Source organism: Cyprinodon variegatus, unplaced genomic scaffold, assembly GCF_000732505.1.
Source record: "Cyprinodon variegatus isolate N-32 unplaced genomic scaffold, C_variegatus-1.0 Scaffold192, whole genome shotgun sequence".
In the NCBI taxonomy this organism is placed as follows: Eukaryota; Metazoa; Chordata; class Actinopteri; order Cyprinodontiformes; family Cyprinodontidae; genus Cyprinodon; species Cyprinodon variegatus.
In genome coordinates, this window is record NW_015150645.1 from 48,620 (window position 1) to 67,415 (window position 18,796).

Sequence of the window (18,796 nt, forward strand, 5' to 3'; positions counted from 1 at the left end):
TAAAAAGAAATGAAAATGTACATGTTCTGGTCTTCCTGGCAAGTGCTTGGTGTGGCAGAACTTATTAGTGCATATCACCGCTATGCTCAAACATGGTGATTGCAGCATCATGCTATGGAGGCAGAAGAGATATGAAAGCTTGTCATTAGTGATAACAGCTTATTAAACTGCAATGCTGAAAAAAAAAAATTTAAATGTAAGACAAACAACAATACAAGTCAACTTAGGACAGTGGAAGACGTTCATCTTCCAGTAGAGCAGCTAGAAAATACAACCACAGCTAACAGCATGTTCCAGTTAGAGACCAGATCTAAATCTAACTGAGAAGTTGTGATAATTAATGTTCTGATGCTGTCCATGCTCTGAGATATTTTGCAAATAGGACAGGGCAAAGACTGGAACTTTCTCTAGTTTCTAGTTTTAAAACATAGCTTTTTTTTTTCTAACTTCACAACAAAGCATGTCTTTGTGTATGTTACATAAAACCCCAGAACATACAATCAAGCTTGTGTTCATAACCTGAACATTAAATGCTTATACATTACTTTTTAAGCCACTTCAAACTATAGCTGTCATAGTTACTCTATGAGTTTTGTTAGCACTTATAAACAATATATACAATATGGGGACTTTGGACATTTTTGTCATAGAATGTTAAAATACTGGGAGAAAAAAATCTTTAACCTTAAAAATCAGCTGCAGGCTTGCATTTGTAGTTTTATAAGGCCAGCCTCTTGAGGAAAAGGTCGAGAATCTAAACAAAGTTGATGAAGTGTCTTCTGGCAATACTGATTTTCACATATGAATGGGTTATTTATTTATTGCAGAGCTTACCTTGGAGCCAGGGTAAATGTATTTATATTTTCAACTAAATTGGTAAACTTCAAAGCAAACAATAATATTCCAACTGTAGTGTTGACACTGCATCTTTTTGCTGCTCTGCCCTAAATAAGGGTGGGGGTAATGTGAAGCTCAATTAGTTGCAGGAAAATTCCCTGCAATGCTATTCTGTCAACTGGTAAATGTCTGCCTGGTACAGCTTTGGATTCATAAATGCTTAGTTTGAAAATATCACAGAAAAACACATAAAGATGTAAAATCAAACCATATTTATTCCCAGCGGAGAGGATGAGAGTCCTCAGCGGACACTGACAAATGAGCGAGGATGTGCATGAAGTCTACGTATAGTGACGCTTGAGGAAATATCCAAGTTTCCATTTTCAATGGGTAAATTGAAAAAATGCAATAAAGAAGAGAACATCAAAGAGCCACAGGTAGATTCGTTTTTTTCTTGTTTGTCCTCCCGCGCTCCTAGAACCTCCCTGTTGTCTGTGACTCAGCGTCATCTGAAGAGTACAGTCCTGCCTTATTAGCCGTTGCAGTTTCTATCGTCGTTCGCCTCACATTCTGCGGTAAAGGGTTTGCTGTGCTGACTGCCCACGGTGCATTCAGCAACAATATGGCTTGGGTGCTGATGATGATAGTATAAAAGTCTGAGACGAACACACTAATTGCCGCTGCTTTTGTTAGTAACAAACAATCTTTGAATGCAGTATGAACAAAAATGGTGTTGCAGTATGGACACATACTAATAATCATGTCTCTGGGTTGGCGTTGTTTGAAACTCTACTGGGATTGTGCATTTGCTATTGAGGTACTTTAAAGTCAGTGGGTCGCTGTAAAATCTATAAGAGTTTCTGCTAATTTGCATGCTATAAAACATGGTTTAAAACATTTATACATAATAAAATCCTCTAAGTCTCTACAATAGTACGTGCTACCTGGATGTGTGTTTATTTTTGATGCTATTCAGCCATCCGTCGATCTCATTAAGCTTTAAATCAGCACCTTGATTCCACTGCTGATTTTCTTTCTCCCAATCTCTTCAGGTAATGAGCGCTTGCTGATTCACCAAAGCTTGAGCTGAAAGGCAGTCCACCCCCTTATCCAGTGTCCCAAAAATTGCCTCCACTGATGGCTTTACTGCAATCCAGACTGTCTGCTGTAATCAGTCACCTGTTTTTTTTTATGACATACTCATGTTCCACCCTCTAATCATACCTCCTACACCTCAGATTTCTTCCTCGTTGAGTCTCATGTTTCTTCAATCTTCAACTCTCCCCCCAAACCATTCAGTTTATTATTTTCTGTTAATGTTGAGTGTGTTTCTTTTCCATTTGTTTCCATATGTCACAGTGCACTGAGGTCATGACAGGAACGGGATTTCTGCCGAAAGATTTTGCTGCCCCGGTGGCGGCTCATTTCTCTATAGCGGCCGCGGTCCCGGTCTCGGCCGTACGAGCGAGGCACCAGCCCTGCCAGGAAACGCTTGGCACGGCTCGTCAGGCTCTCCCGTCGTCCAGCTGCCGGGTCACCATCTGTCCATCCGGGTCCCACACAGTCCCCTCTCGCAGTCCGCACTGCCGCCTCCAGCAGCTCATTCGTGCCGTGTTCTAAAGAGGCAGAGAGCTCCAAGTAGACGCAGTCAAACATCATGGCACTGGATTGGGCCTCTGGAGGAAAAGAAAAGGAAGATCTGTTTTTAGAAACCTGTTTCTCATTATAAACAGAGCTTCTGTAGGAGCTTCAGTTACATAGATATTAAAGGCAGCAGTCGGAATCTCACAAACATTAATTGCTATACCAATGTTCCACCCTGCTGTCTGATATGCGTTACTACTTTATAACACCTTTAGATGGCATGCTTACAAAACACCATCTTCTAAACATCTGGCACCTTTGTCACAGCACACTGTAATAAATTCAATTAAATTCAAAAATACATTTATTAATCCCAAAGGGAAATTAAATGTTGTAGTAACTCATACGTTATTAATTTTTTTAAAGGTGTTATAGTTGTTGATAGCTGTAGGCAGGATCTTCAGTAGTTGTCTGTCTTGCACCAGATCTGGAGAAGCCTCTTACTGAAGACACTGTTGTTCTACTGAGAATGCTCACTGTGCATAATTTTCTTTAATTTATGAAGAATTCTTCTTTGTGAAGTAAACTCCAGAGGTTCTGCCTGGTCATAGCATTCCGTAAGAGTATTGGGATTTTCCTCTGGGTACTTTGCATCTAACATTTTCCTTTGTGGTATAATTTTATACAGCAAGGGTTCTAAACCTGTGAAATCATCTGAACTAATAAAATTGAGCGTAACCCAATCAAAGTAAATGACAAACAATGAATCATCATTAACAAGGAACGGCATGCCATCTTTTTATTATATGAGCAAATTCCATCCAGGAAGAAAAGCAATTTATAATTGTTAACCCCTTAGTGCCTATCGTTACAAATATGCAACCAACCCTTTGCATTACCCTCACAGCCAGGTTAACATGTGCAATCCCCCAGTGCCAGATATTACACATTCAGTGTGGACCTAGGAACCTTTGGCAAGCACTTTTTTTCAAGTACAACTGGTCCCTAACAATAACCATTGTAATTGTTGACTTGCCACACATTTTTTATATACATTAGAAATAGAAAGTTTAGAAATGTAAATTTGGCAACTATTTAAGGGCAAAAATATTATATGCATATTTATCAAAATGTTAGACAAACACATAATTCAATCTACTGCAAGTTAGATTCTTTATCCCTGTTTTTGTGATTGATATATATCCTTCCATGTTGTTTATCTGTCTGTATCTCTATAACCCAAAGCGTGTGACTATCAACACAGAGAGAAAAAAACAGGCAGTATTGCACAGGGTTAATGGTGCCTGTAGCTGTGTTTCATAAGGTAAAAATCTATTTTTTGTACCACACATAGAGAAAAATGGTTTCTCTCTAAATGTTGATGCTGGTGGATAAGAACAGGTGACAGAGTGTTTTGTTGACAATGCCCTGTATGTGAGCTGAAAGTGCTTTTTTGTGCCTGGTCAAACAAACCATGATGATAAGGTAAGCTGACATATACGGATCATCCAGCAACAAATGGGCTTCATTGTCACGACAAATGACTGTTTTTTTTTTCTGTTTGCTTCAGCTTTCGAGTTCACCATATCTCCTAACAGAGATAAAACCTGAGAGCTGGTTTCTACCGAGTAACATTAATAAAGCGGTTTTCCCTTTCATAATAACTCTGTGGTATATGTAGGAATGTAAGAGGACTACACGTTTGGTGGCAGATGGAACAGGTCAGCCCTAGATGAACTGTAAGTGGGTGTTATAGAGAGCATTTTTTAATATAAGTCTCTAAAGCACTCAAAATGGGATGAAACCAGAACAAAAAAGGGAAATATGTTAAAATAAGATAAGTATTTAAAAGCATTGATCATTAGTAGCAGGAAAAAAATAAAATAAAAATACTGCACCAGTAACACTCAGTACTTCTGAAATGTCCATTAGCTCACGGTTACTACTTATCCATTGTCAGTGTCATAATGGAAGATGAAACAACTACTTTCTTTTAGAAAAAGAAGTGTAATTTGCAAAACTGGTATAGTGTACCCTGTAAATCTATTTTCTATTCCAAAAACTTTTATGTAGTTGAATTACTCAAAATAAATGTATATAAGCATCTGAAAATTTACTGTAAAACAATAATTGCTGAATATGTTGTTAAACAGAATTGCCATAACCACACGTAGTGCAGCAATAAACGAAACATGCTAATGGCTTTAAAACACTGGGATTAAAAGTTGGATACTAATTTTTATGCAAAACAGGACAGGTCCTTGTGAAACTCTTTTAAAAAATTAACATGACTAGAACAAAATACAGTCAAGGCAACATTAGCAGGTGAGAAAAGTATAGCTAGAGGGAAAAAGGGTTCTTCTCTCAAAGACGTGATCGTAGCTGCTCTATGGTGATCTGGCAGTTCACATCCACCTGTAACCAAACAATTTGTGCTTCATGCTAACTTTATAAGTTTACAAACCCCTAAGGATACTTGACCAATGTTCATATATTATTATAATTAAAACATTCAATCATAATTTAAACCAGAGCCTACCAAATAATGTATAATTCAGTCTAACAACTTGCTTCTTTCACCAGTTTTCTTCAGAGATATGGTGCCAAATACACAATACAAATATGACGCAACACAACGTGAGGAGATTGGCGTGAGAGGCTAAGAATAGAGCCGTTTCTCCTCCACATCGAGATGAGTCAGATGAGGTGGTTTAGACATCTGCTTCGGATGCCCCCTGGACGCCTCCGGTGGGAGGTATTCCAGGCAGGTCACCCTGGGAGGGGATGGCCTAGCACAGGCTGAATGGACTACGTCTCTCGGATGGCCTTGCAATGACTTGGCAGATAGAAAAATTAATTAACCTAAAGAAGCTTGAGTACAAAATGACAAGCATCAAAGAAAAACTGTAGAATTGACTCTCTGGTGCATTAAAAAAATAAAATATTGAGATAAATGTACTGAGTAAATGTAACTACTTGCTGGAGATCAAATAATACAGTTTTTTTTTTTTTTTTTTTTTTTGAAGGCTGATGCCAATACAGAATATTTTGACACTGGTCTAACTGATCCCTTATCCTATTTTCCAAAAAAGTATATATATAAAAAAACAATCCACTGGACTTTGTTTTCGAAGTTTGAAGACTTTTCACTTCCCATCTGCGTTGAGTTCCAAGCTTTATAGAGTAGCCAACAAAGTCTTGTTATGGCTTAGAAAACATGCAAATGAACCGAAAGAAGAGGGCTACACCTTAGTGATGGGGAGTCCTTGAGGTCATTGTTGGCCTGCAGTACCACTCTTATATTGTTTTTTATGCCGAAAATTATTTTTCTTCCTCTATTTACATTGTAAGAATTACACACTGATAACAAATGTTACACAGGTCAGTTTAAACAAATGGAAAATCCATTATCAAACCAAACAAAACATTAAGAACTTATAGCAAAGAGAAGGCAGTGGTAATGCATTCATTACAAATGCATCCACAAATGTGTCAATACATCCACATATTGACTGATACAATACAACATAAAAAGGTAATATTGGCCGAAAATATCAGTCAACAAATGTATCTGTCTTTCTCTACTAGTTACTTCCTACCACTGCTGAGAACAGGCTGTGAAAAAAAATTACAACCCTCTGAAAAGAAAATAATGCTTTTCAACTCATTTTGGCTTCTGACATTCTTCAGGGCCGCAAACTCATCTTCCCTTAATGATTGTTCCAAGTAGTGCTGAAGTTTTCCCCTGACAAACCCTCTGAACTATGAAAGCCCAACAAGTGAAATAGTGAAAAAAATAGTTTTTAAGAAAATTTGATCTTCATAAGCATAAATTTTTATTGATTGAAAAAAGCATTTTATTGATTTTAAGTGTGTCTGCAAATATTGTTCCCCCTTTGGAGCTTAAATGATAATATAAAATGTATCTATAACTGTTATTTTATTGTTGCTGGAAGCTCCAAGCAGAGGTTATTGCTATTTTGAAGCCATAAAGGCAAACAAAGCAGCACATTCTGATTCTATATACAATAAACGGGGTCCATGGCCTGCAGCTGAGAGATTGGGAAGCTGCCAGAGTGAGAATTCACAGTTTGAAAAAAATTCTTGGATAGAGAGGAGTAGCAGCAGTGCTGTTAGCCAGGGACTGTACCAAATGACTGAAAGCTAAAACTAGACACACAAACCCCACCAATTGGCTGAAAACACAAAAATAACCCCTGCTTCATGGCACAGTTCTTTGCAGTTGAAAAGCTCTGGTTTTGAGTCTCACTTCCCTCCTGGAAATGTTTACATGTTGATTCCCCCCTCTGCCCTCTGGTATTCAGCTCCTAGTTTTTTGTGAATCCTTGATTAGTGTATGAACATGTGTAAATTTGTAAATGTGATGAGGTGAATCCATATCTAGTTACCACCGCAGCTCTTGATGCTCCATTCCTTTTTTTTCTGAAATCTGATTTATTTGTGGGGCTGTTTAAATTACCATCAAAATGAAGCCCATATCTGACTCTGGTGTGAACAGTTTGCCGTTGTAAACTGACCCGCATGCACAAAAGAACACTAACAATATCATAAAATAAATGTTTTGCTGCAGTTTTAAGTATTCAAATAAAGCCATTCACTCTGTCAGGAACTGCTTTAGGGAAATCCTTTGGGGAAAATCTGCACATAAAAATCCTGTATTCAGCTATTTGAAAGAGCTTTGGCTGCCAGCTTTGTTGTTTGAATGAGGTAGCAACTTCAGAGAGACTGATCTCTCTCAGAAATGTAGGATGTCCGAGGAAACTTTTAATGATTCAATCACTGCCTCTTCTCCAGACTCCTAAGGCAGAAAATGTGTTCCTTAGTTGTTCAAACTGCAGTCATATTCAAACAGATCAGATGTGGATCGGATTCAGGATGACATATGGTTTGTCCTCAAATTGTGACTTGAAATGGTCAGATTTGGGCCAGATGTGAACATCCCCATTCGTTCTATAGAGTTTCACCTGGTCAATTGAACCTTTTTGGTTACATTTACTGAGAGTGGGAACTAGGTGTTTGGTTAACTAGAAAAGTGCCACATAAATCTAGTTAGCATTTATCTACAACTCGTACTCTTACTAGTTGTATTCCACTTCATCCGGGACTGGGTTGTGGGGGCTGCAGTTTAGCAGATACCGCAGACATCTACTCCATCTCATCTGGGGGAAGCCCAAGGTGCCTCCAGGCCAGCAGAGAGACTTAGTCCCACCAGTGTGTCCTGGGTCACTCATTTCCAGGGCCTCCTACCAGTGGGACGTGCCTTGAACACCTCCCTTTGGAAGCATCCGGGGGGGGGGGGGGGGGGGGGGGGGGGGGGGCTGCAAAAAAGATCTCCAGGCCACCTCAGCTGACACCTCTCAACTCCTCTCATCTTCAGCATCAAAGTTAAAGACAAAAGCCTATCCAGTTGTGTTCAAGGACCAAGGTTTTAAATATTTGAAACCATTAAATGCACATGGATTGTTCATATATCTATCTTCTGCTACTTATCCATCAGGGTCACGGGGGGGCTGCTGACTATCTACAGCAGTCTATGGGCAAAAGGCAAGGTACATCCTGGACAGGTGGCAAGTCCAATGCAGGACAATACATACACCTAAGGGTAATTTAGAGACACCAGTCCATGTACATAAGAGTCTTTTGGACTAGGGAAGAAGCCACACTACCCAAAGAAAACCAAAGCATGCATCGGGCATGACCAGTGCTATAAACTACACCACCCTGTAGCCCTGAACTTGTAACATGAATATAAAACTCTGTTAAATATTTTATAAATGTTAGAGAAACTAAACAACCTCTCCACAGATTAGTGGCTAAACTCCCCAGGTGAGGAGTCAGCTGCTCATCTACACTTAATGATATGTAATACGTATTTGAGGAAGAAAATGCTGATATATTGTGAACAGGGAAGATCAATTAGGAGAGTAAAATAATCAATTTAAATCAAACATGATAAAAAAAAAACATCAGTTCTGAAATGGAGGGCTTAGATTTCAGCCTCTAAGACCATCTGGTTGTGCAATAAACCAGATGCCCAGTAAGTTTCAAACCAATTTAGACCTTCCAGCATGTATAAATTAAATCTCTCAGTGAACCTGACTACATGTACCTTATTTATAGGGGAGTCCAATCTGCGGGAAAATCTAGATCTAGAAAAAGGACAACTTAAGACAACGTAAAAGCCTGGAACTTCTCTCTCCCACTAGTTTTATATTGAAAAATGCTCTTTGGATTAATGACCAAACATTTAAAACCACAATGATGGAATCAAATTGTATCTTTTTAATTTTTTTTTGCATATATCCCAAACATCTAGGTTAATCTGGTTAAGTAGTGGAAGTGTGCAGTAAAATAAATCCAGTGAAAACATTTAAAAGGTGAATCTGAGTGGTGTTCTCTTTCTTGAAAAAATCTCCCCAAATTATCTTTTTATGATTTGCTATGAAAAAATTTATCAATATCTATTTTGAGGTTATAAATTTATTTACACTGGAGTGAAAATGACAGTTGTATGTAGTCAGTGAAATTCATCAATCAGGACACTCTTAACTCTATTTTAAATTGAAGTTAATACTCATATTCTTTGTATCTCACAATCTTTGTCTACCTGCATGTTGACAGCATGAACATTCAGTGTGCAGCTCACAAAGACAGGGATAAAAAAGACAGAATCAGATTTGATACGGGTGTATTAATCTGACTACAGCTGCTGTCGAACCACTGCTGGGGCAAATAATATCGGCAGAGGTAATAGTTTGAGGAAATAAAGCAAATCCCTAACCGAATCAGCAATAGGATTTACAATAATACCCACAGCAGCTGATCAAATCATCTGTCAAGGGTGCTTGAAAAAAGTGAATTGAAGGGACATAGGGAAAAACAATCGTTGAAAATAAAAAGAAGATTAGGTCAAGGCTGTGCTATATCAGGAAAGAAGACCACATGGTGGATAAGAGAGAAGAGAGTGGGGGCAGGAGATTAATAAAATAATAGCACAGGGTGAGGATGCATTGAAGACAAATCTTGGTAGTGACTGGTCAGTAACAACATCAAAACTTGTATTTCTTTCCAATTAGTGAACAACAGGGTTTCAGTGACAAAAACACTTTTCAGTGTAACACAGATGCTGTTACTGAGTAAAACAGATGTAATATCAGAGATAAATATCTATGTTTTTAGAAGCTATAGACAGTGTCTACTAAGTTTATAGTCTTACCAATGCAAACAATGGTACAGCACTAAGGTAAGATGCAGAAATATTTTTCAAATGTTAATGCTATTAATACAAATAAACGGTGCTATCATATCAAGAATGTTCAATAAATGGTTAAACGCTGTTTTGTATTTTCCTGTATCATATTTCTTAAAGAGATCTTATGTGATAGATCTTATGTTATAATCATAGAATGGAAATCAAACATTGAGTTATTGATTTAGAAAAGGGGAGACATTGTAATAACATAGGCTAGAGCAATGTGTCCGCCAGATAGAAGGAAGAATTATGGGAAAGGAAGCAAATCCATATTTGGGATGTGGTAGATAGAGATTACAACAAAGAGGAAAAAGATTGTTTAGGGGGCTGTGGACAGGAAATGTGTCAAGGAGGTGAGATAAATTAAAACGAGAGAGGAGACACAGCGAGTATCTTTATGCTGACTGAGCGAAAGGAGGCCAGGGACAGAGGGAAGGATAGAGATGAAGTAGGTGGGGCAAATATGAATGATACTGAGAGAAGTTGGCTAGAGTGAAAGAAGATGACATGTAAGGTGGCAGATCAGGCACACATACAAGTGAAACAGGACATGGGGAACTAGAGGAAGGCAGACGGATGAGACGCACATATAGACAGAGAACAAGAATGTTGAGTATGCAAACAGAGTGATATTGCTAATTAATCTGAGCCCTATGGAACAGGGCCAAAGATGATAAATATCTTCAGATGATAAATATGTTCAACTGAGAGTATGTGTATTGTGTGTGGTAAAGATGGAAACAGACAGCAGGAATGTGAGAGATACCAGAATTAAAGTGTCACTGCATGTGCCATAAATAGATTTTATGAGATCAGCACTCTCAGCGAGGCCCCCGGTCCTTTATGGAGGTTGTTAGGCAGCCGGGTGGGGCATGTCAGCTTTCTCTGTCAAAATAAGCCATGTTGTCTGCTCACAGAGAACATTAGAATCCGCCTGTCAGACCCCCCAGGCGTACAGTAAGAGGACAACATTTAAATATTGCTGACTCAGTTGATATACTTAGGTCATCTTTTTTATCAGTAAAGAATATGCTGAGTATGCTTGTGTAGGTATTTACTCCTAGACCTCTCGCTGGTTTATAATAGTTCAATGTTTAGATGTGAAAGGCAGTCATTGCAAAGAAAAGTGAATTAAGTGGAAGGGAAATGATACATAGTCTTTGGATATATTCACAAAGGAACTCTGAAAAGTGTGTTTTGCATTTGCAATCAACCTTCTTTCAACCCTTTACAATGAACTGACTTAATAAATAATCTAGTAGGTAAACAAAGACGCCCAGTGTCAAATTTAAGTGTCAGTTTCAGACCAGGTGAGACCAGAATTGAACACTCTTTGCCAAATGCTAAATGAGAACAAACTGCTGCCAGTTAAGGGGAAACAATAAGAAACAACGTTCTGATTCAAGAGATTATATTTTAAATGTCAACAGTTACAAACATGGACAAAATTGTTACTACTCTCGGTTTAACATCCTAACATTAACTTACTAACATTAAACAGTGAGTACCAACAACCTTAAACATTTAACTCAACGTGCTCAATAAAATGATTAAAAAATTATCTCATAAAACAGGCCTGGAAAAAATAATGGTACCCCTAGAAAAGCCTGAAAATTATGTGACTTAACGGACATGTTAAATCAAGGTGTGTCACCTAATAAGCACCACAGGTGTCTACAGTCTAGTAATCAGTCAGTGGGCCCGTATATAGAGCTACAAGTAGTCACTTTGCTGTTTGGTGACATGGTGTGTACCACACTCAACATGGACCAGAGGAAACAAAGGAAAAAGTTGATTCAAGAGATTTAAAAGAAAATTTTAGACAAGTAAGTTAAAGGTAAAGGCTATAGGACCATATAGAAGCAACCTTGATTACCTGGTGACCACAGCTGCACATAATATTAATAAATTTAAGATCCATGATAGTATAGCCAACTTCCCTGGGCATGGCCACAGAAGGAAAACTAATGTGAACCAGACACATAAAACAACAGGCAACAAAAGAAACCAGGAAAAAACCTTTAAAGAGATTAAAGGTGAACTTTAGAATTCACCATCCATCATTGTTTGAGCCAAAAAGGACTTAATGGGGGAAAGCCAAGGAGCACACCATTGCTGAAAACAAATTACAAAAGGCCGGACTGGAAATTGGAAATTGCCACAATAAATGAGGCACAAAGATTCTAAAAGAATGTCCTATGGACAGGTAGGAAAAAGATGGAGAATTTGCTAAGGAACATCAGCTCTATGTTCACAGAAGGTTTAAAAAAAAAAAAAACAAATTAGGAAAAGAACAACTGGCTTTATAAACACATCAACATTGTTTAACTCCATTGTACTTGACATTGTTTTTCTGTTCCTGGGTCGATTACTGCAAGAGAAGAGGGAATACCTGAAGGAAAAACATATATCACGGTAAAAAGACCAGTGCAGAATGAGGGGTTGCATGATAGCATATGTGACAACAAACATTTTATGAAAAGGATTTAAAAAAATAAATAAATTTAAGGTTCAGGTGGATCCAAATTGGCTGGCTTAGGATACATTGACATTTGTTAAATGGATCCAAAGAATAAGCTAAGTAATAGGCTGACTAAAGCTCTCACAGGTGTGTCTGTATGTTTATTGATATCTTTAAAGATTTCTATATATATCTATAGCTTAAGAGTATACAGAGTAAAAAAGTTCTAAAAATTATAAAGCTTATCTTTACTTAGGCCCTTATATTTATGGTACTATTTTTGATAAAATATAGTCCAAAGGGACAGCATATAACTCAATATGGACATTAAAGAGGTATTTTGTTTTACATTGGGGTACTGTGAATAAGTTATCAGTAGCCACTACCTTACCTCCTGGGGACAGATGTCAATGTGAAGGGGAAGAGCAGAAGCAGATGGAAATTCTCATAACGGAAAGTGGACACAATGTTAGCATTATATGACGCATATAAAAAAAAAAATCTGAATACCTTTTAAATTCTTGAGTGTTTTTGACTGGCAAGTTAATAGTAAATGGACTGCACTTGAATAGTGCTTTGTCTAGTCTGACGCCCCCTGTATTTCTCGCTGTATCCAGTCATTCATCCGCTCACACACACACGCCGATGTCGATAAGCTACACTGCAGCCACAGCTGCCCTGGGGCAGGCTGCCACACAATGAGGCTACCACACAATTGGACCTCTGAACACCTACAGAGGGCCTTATCTTGATCTCCTTTATCTTTATCCCCCAAGCAACATGTGATTTAGATCATTTCAAAGCTATCACCTGGTATGGCTTTTAAAATGGTGACATCTATGTTTGAGCTTTGGGTTGAAAGGGAAAATATGCCCCGAATAATTTTTTTTCCACAACCTATACTAGCAGTCCCTGTAATGCATGCTCGTCTTGTGTAGGCATTTATCTTGCTAATAATTTTTAAACCATTTTCATTCACAAGTGGTAATGTCTCTATAAAGGTATCCATAGCTGAATTGCTGTTACGTACTGTCTGTTAACTGGCCACACCAAAATAGCATGAATTAAACAAGCTGCAGATCTTTAACTCTTAAAGAGGGTCTAGTCTTCCATTTAAAACTGCTGTAATGGTGAACAGTAACCTTATTGTGGAAGTTTGCGGCTGCAAATTTAGACGCACCACATACGTTCCACGGACGGGACATTTGACGTATTAAATGCCTATGCTGGCCATTTACTTAACTATTTGTCTCGTTATCATTGTATTAATTACTTTCAAATAACTATTTGTTGTTGGTTTTTTTTTTCTATTCCTTGACTACAATTCGTTTTGATTAGAAAAACAACATTATAAAAAGAAACTTACTGGCTTTTTTTTTTGTCTGTTTGCTTACACCAATTAGCTCAATACACTGCAATGCTGTACCCATATGGGTTCCCCTCAGGATGATTGTCTAGTTTTTAGCTGTTTCTCAGCTGAATAACATTAATTCAACATGCTAAATAATGTATTCTGAAACTGCCTTTGTACCAGGCCTCCTAATCAGCTGAGATTGGTTATTCTCGCAGTACTACTCTAAGTGGGCCAAAAGCTGATGCATTTTTTTTGCTGGGCATACTGGGCATTGATTTATTTTCCTTTTAGTTTTGGATTTTTGAAGAAGATCATTAAAACACCAAAATGTTTTATAATAGAAATCGCACAATTTGGGTGATCAAACTGACAGCAAAGCTCTTTTATCGCTACTGAATACAACATGAAGTTGTGTCAAGTTTCACTCATGGCAGCAATAACACTCTAGATGTTGGCAGAGAAAACGCTTATCCCATCAGCACCACCAAGAAGACCGTGTTCTCTTTAGAGTTAACACACTTCCATTGTCCCTTTCTATCTGTCTGCTATCTGTTCATTTGTATAACCAATATTTGTATATAATTTCTCATACAAAAATCCTTCTGCCCCTCCAGAAATAATCCAGGTCTTCTTTGTTGTCTTAATCAATTTTTGTAATGTTATGCAGTTGGTTGGAAACACTTGTGTGATGACACATTTTACATCCCGAGGCCCATAGCTATGAAAGTTAATGAATTCAGTCATTATGATAAGTAAGCTAAAGCAAAACTATATAATGGTTACATGCAAATGTGAAGAGATTTATGATTAGCTAATATAACTTTGCATGAGACATTCAAGTGCCAGTTGTTTTATATGCATGGAAATTACTCCTCATGGGGGCTGAGGTCTGATTAGCAATTATCCTTCCTCCATTCTGAGAAAGTCCACACTTTTTTTCTTTTTACAATTTTTGTTCATGCAAATAAATCGCTGATTACTAAAAGCTTCCTCACAGATATTTACACATTTCACAAAATCTAAAGAGATTTATTTAAACAATAAAAGCACCTAAGCAGTATCATCCATCCATCCATCCATCCATCCATCCATCCATCCATCCATCCATCCATCCATCCATCCATCCATCCATCCATCTCCTAAACAGCAATTTTTAGTCCCTGCAGGGTTACCAATGGACTGTACATCCCGTTCCTGGGCACATGTGTCTAAATGTCCGCCCTAACCCCTAAAACCTTCAATCACTATATAGAGAGGGGAGTATATAGTGGACTTTATAGTGAACTCAGTTAACCAACCATTCTGAAAGAGGATCACTACTTTTCGCTCCGGGTTCGTCACGTGAGTCCTGCTCCCCGCATGTTGCCTGGGCCACCTTTGTTCTTTCTGGCCCCCAAAACAAATCCCATGATACTTAGCTGGGTGCGCTATTGCAAAGCATTATATGATATGGTGCACTGTGGGACAGTTTGAGTCCCCTACTTTTTCATCTACTAGACCAAAGGTCACTGATTAGCGGAAAGAGTATTAGTGGGAAAGAAGGAGAATACAATGAGAAAAAGATGGCAGAAAAAGTGCGGACTGCTGTAAGAAGAGCAGTGAACTAGTGAGAGAAAGTGAAAAGTGTGCTCAAAGGTGACCCTGCACATTTTGAGAATGTTTGGCTCAACCTACTGCTGTGAAGTAGGATTCTCCACCTTGAACATACTGTAATCAAAAATAAATATTGATCCGGGCTCCAAATGAACACCTTGATATGTGCTTGAGAATGGCTTTGTCGCCATTCAAACCCAGCTTTAAAGCCTTGCAGGGCAGCCTAAAGCCCACTTCCCTTATTAAGCCATAAAAAAAGAAGCAAACAAACAAAACAAACAAAAAAAAAAACTGTCAGTTCAGGTGTTTTATAAAAAAAAGTGACTCAGGAAATTGTCTATATACCAAACTAAAAGATTGTTGTTCTCTACTTCAAAAACAATTTAGATTTTAAAATGGAAAAATGCTCTATTTTTATATTTTTTATTTAAAAATTCAATGTATAACATGGATGCATTAACACCTTCATGTTATTTCAGTGATAAATTCTGTTTAAAGTAACAGATCATTAAAAATATCTCCGAACCATAGCTGGTTCTTGATTTTCTTTATTCAGACTCCACTGATTTTCAATTGGTTACTCCTGTAATGGACATCCGGACACCTATTTAAAACGGTATAACCTCTGTACAGCACTCTATAGAGTGGTTAGGACAGATGTTTGGACACAGCCATGTTTGCAATTTAAAGCTTTCAGCAGTTTAGATGCATGCATGCAAAAAAAAAAAGGACAATATGTAATTTGATTATATTTTAACCTTTGTTCTGAGTCTGTAATAGGGTGACCAAATGTTGAAAAAATCTTCAAATAACATAAACGAGTTCAATCACATCTAATGTTTTTGTGCTGTCAAACTGGTATTTTTATGCAAGGTATTTCTACTAGACATTGCTTTGTTGGCTGGTAGAAAATGATTATTTTTTTATTCAGAAATGATTAACTGTAAGCACGACGGCACATCAAAGAGAAGATTTTCATTATTCACTTTGGTGAGGGTCAAGTGTGCACTCGCATCTCATCCATTTCATTTCAGTGGGGATTTATTTCAGATATATTGGATACCATTGAAGAAATGATAAGATGTAAATTTATAAAGCCAGAGCAGCTGAAAATGACACAAGATGCCATTTGATCTGCATTTTCTTTCTATGTCCTTTATTTATGTGATTTTAATCATTTCTGCAAGGGGTATTTTATCCTTAAACTCTCACTAATGGAACTGTAATAAAAAACCAAAACAAAATAAAAACTAGGACACCTTGAATAAACTTGGCAGACAAGGCAGATGTGTTTTTAAAATATGTGCAACATAATAAATAGTTTTGGACACAACACTCAAGAGGCAGCTTGACAAAATTTAGCAAAAACAAACTATGAATGCAACACTTCCATTGCAGCCTCCTTGTGCTAAACTGTGCTTAGTCTGAGGGTTTAAAAACTCACTGTGACTCTTTCAAGGACAGCGGAATAAGCCTCGCTCTCCCCGAACAGAAACTGGCACAATACATCACACACATCTCCTTTAGAAATGAGGTCCCTTCTCACAGAGGCACACACCCTGTTCTCATACAACCGTTCTTCCCTGTGTCACTCGTCATACTTCTTATCACAGCCCATGCTTTAAAACAGCCCCGCCGACATCAGGCAGCGAGTAGATGGAGAGACAGGGAGGGAACGCTTGTTAGCATATTGGAAGTCTCTATGAACATGCAGCTGGTTGTGCACATATGGTGGGTCCAAAAGTACATAAAGATAACAGGAGCAGTGGTGTTCTGCAAGAGGGAGATAATGCAAATAGAGATGTGCCATCTGGAACGCTAAACAAAACAAACAGAAAAACTAAAAGAGCTAAAGGGACAAAGCGACAGTGGCTGCATTTACATCCTTGATATGGGCTGAGTTTGCTGAGATTAATTGGGGTGTTCCAGTTTTTCATATCTGTATGTGGATCCTGGCCTTAAATTGCATTTAAGGTCAAAAGTCTCACCCTCCTAGAATAACTTTGAGCTTATTTTAATTCTTAAAATGAATGATATTCAGAGAGTAGGTTCGCCTTGCAGCACGCTGTAAAATATTCACCTAGTAGTCCAACAAACTCATTTAAAGGCATCTCTTCAGATGATTCTATCGGATTTATTTTGAGTGATATGTAAAAACCGCAACGCTATGACCCATAAACTCAAAAATACGTGGCTGTCAGCGTGCTCCAAATGATATGGACGATGTAGCAGAGAGTGCAGCTGAGACTGATGGGAAAGCCTCCGAGGCAGCAATATACCTGTCACTACTTACAATTCATTGTCAACTAAAATGTCTCCCAGCTCCAGGGAGGAGAAGATAAGAGGTGAGACTAAAAAAGGCTGAAGGCCACCGTAAAAAGGCCAAAAGTGCTGCTGTTTAAAATAAAAAAAAAAGTAATGTTTAACTGTTCTTATTTAAAAGAAAGAAAAAAAAAGATATCTTAATAAACACACTAACCCAATATGCCAATAATACAACATGGTAGCCATTGCATTTGATCTACTGCAATATTACTGCAAACCTTTTCATCTGATGAATTTATACTCTAATTCAATCATTTAAATATTTAATCATAGATAAATTATTCAAACACAGCTATCTTTTTCTAATGGTAGTCTGTTTAAATGATTTAACTTTTTAATAGATTGTCGCACTTTTTCCCAAAATGAGAAGCTTTACCAACAGCATTTGAGATATTGTATTTTGTAAACAAGAGAAAATTATATAGGTCTATTAAACATATAAATATGTAAGGGGGTCAGTTAAACTTAAACTAAAAACTTTATACCGCTTGTCTTTCATCATTTTATGAAATATATTTGTTATTTAATATTGAAAAAGAAAGAAGCAGAAAATACTAAAAGAGTCTAAGAGGTTTAAAATATTTACAGTCTGTTTTCAGAGCCCAAATGATAAAAAAAACTACTCCAAGAGAAGCTCCAATAATTCCCCTGAGCACAGATAACTGCAGATGGGTAAACAGCAAATCAAACATGGCCTCCTTTTTTTTTACATTTATCATAATAAATGCACTTTACTGTGCCTCCTCCTTAGGATAGTTTTTGATCTGGGTGAACTTACATAGGGAAGGACTCTCAGAGCTTCTAATTCTAAACATTTAAAACTAACTGAGAAAAACAACATTAGAAATTACAAGATACATTATTTTATGACATGCTGTAGCCTATTTCATGGTTCAATTAAGAAGTGATTGAGAGGTAGAGCTTCTGCAAAGGCACTTTGCCTTATCCTGAGTTTCTACCTAGCATTGCCAGCCGTCTTCAAAATACAGTATTTTCTCATATTTTCCACATTTGAAAAGTGATTTACATCACAAGAAAACCCTTTTTCTCAATTTTCTTATTTTATTTTTTTTTTCAGAGCAACTTCATTTCAAGAGGATAACCATATGGATAAATCAAAGCTAAAAGGAGGTGTTCCTCAGGCTGCAATTTTACCTTTCATAATTTTACCAAGATAAGCAACTGATGGCTGATTGATTCCAAAACTAGTAAGGGTTCTGTAAATGTTGCTTGAATATACATTTGAACAGCTTGAGGTCTTGAGGAAAAAAGTGATAAACTTGTAAGTTGAAAGGTATAAAATGTGAACAGATTCTCTGGATTTGATGATAGCTTGCATTTTATATACACACACACACATATATATATA

General features: G+C 37.5%; 1 protein-coding gene across 1 annotated transcript in view; it reads right to left on the reverse strand.

Moving 5' to 3' along the window:
- Positions 1 to 935: 935 nt before the first annotated feature.
- rem2 (RAS (RAD and GEM)-like GTP binding 2) overlaps positions 936 to 18,796 on the reverse strand; it is a 52,850-nt gene continuing 34,989 nt past the window's right edge. Inside the window, exon 5 of the mRNA XM_015379434.1 lies at positions 936 to 2,513. Within this exon, the coding sequence (XP_015234920.1) occupies positions 2,191 to 2,513 (323 nt within the window). The 3' untranslated portion in view covers positions 936 to 2,190. The remainder of the gene's footprint in view (positions 2,514 to 18,796) is intronic.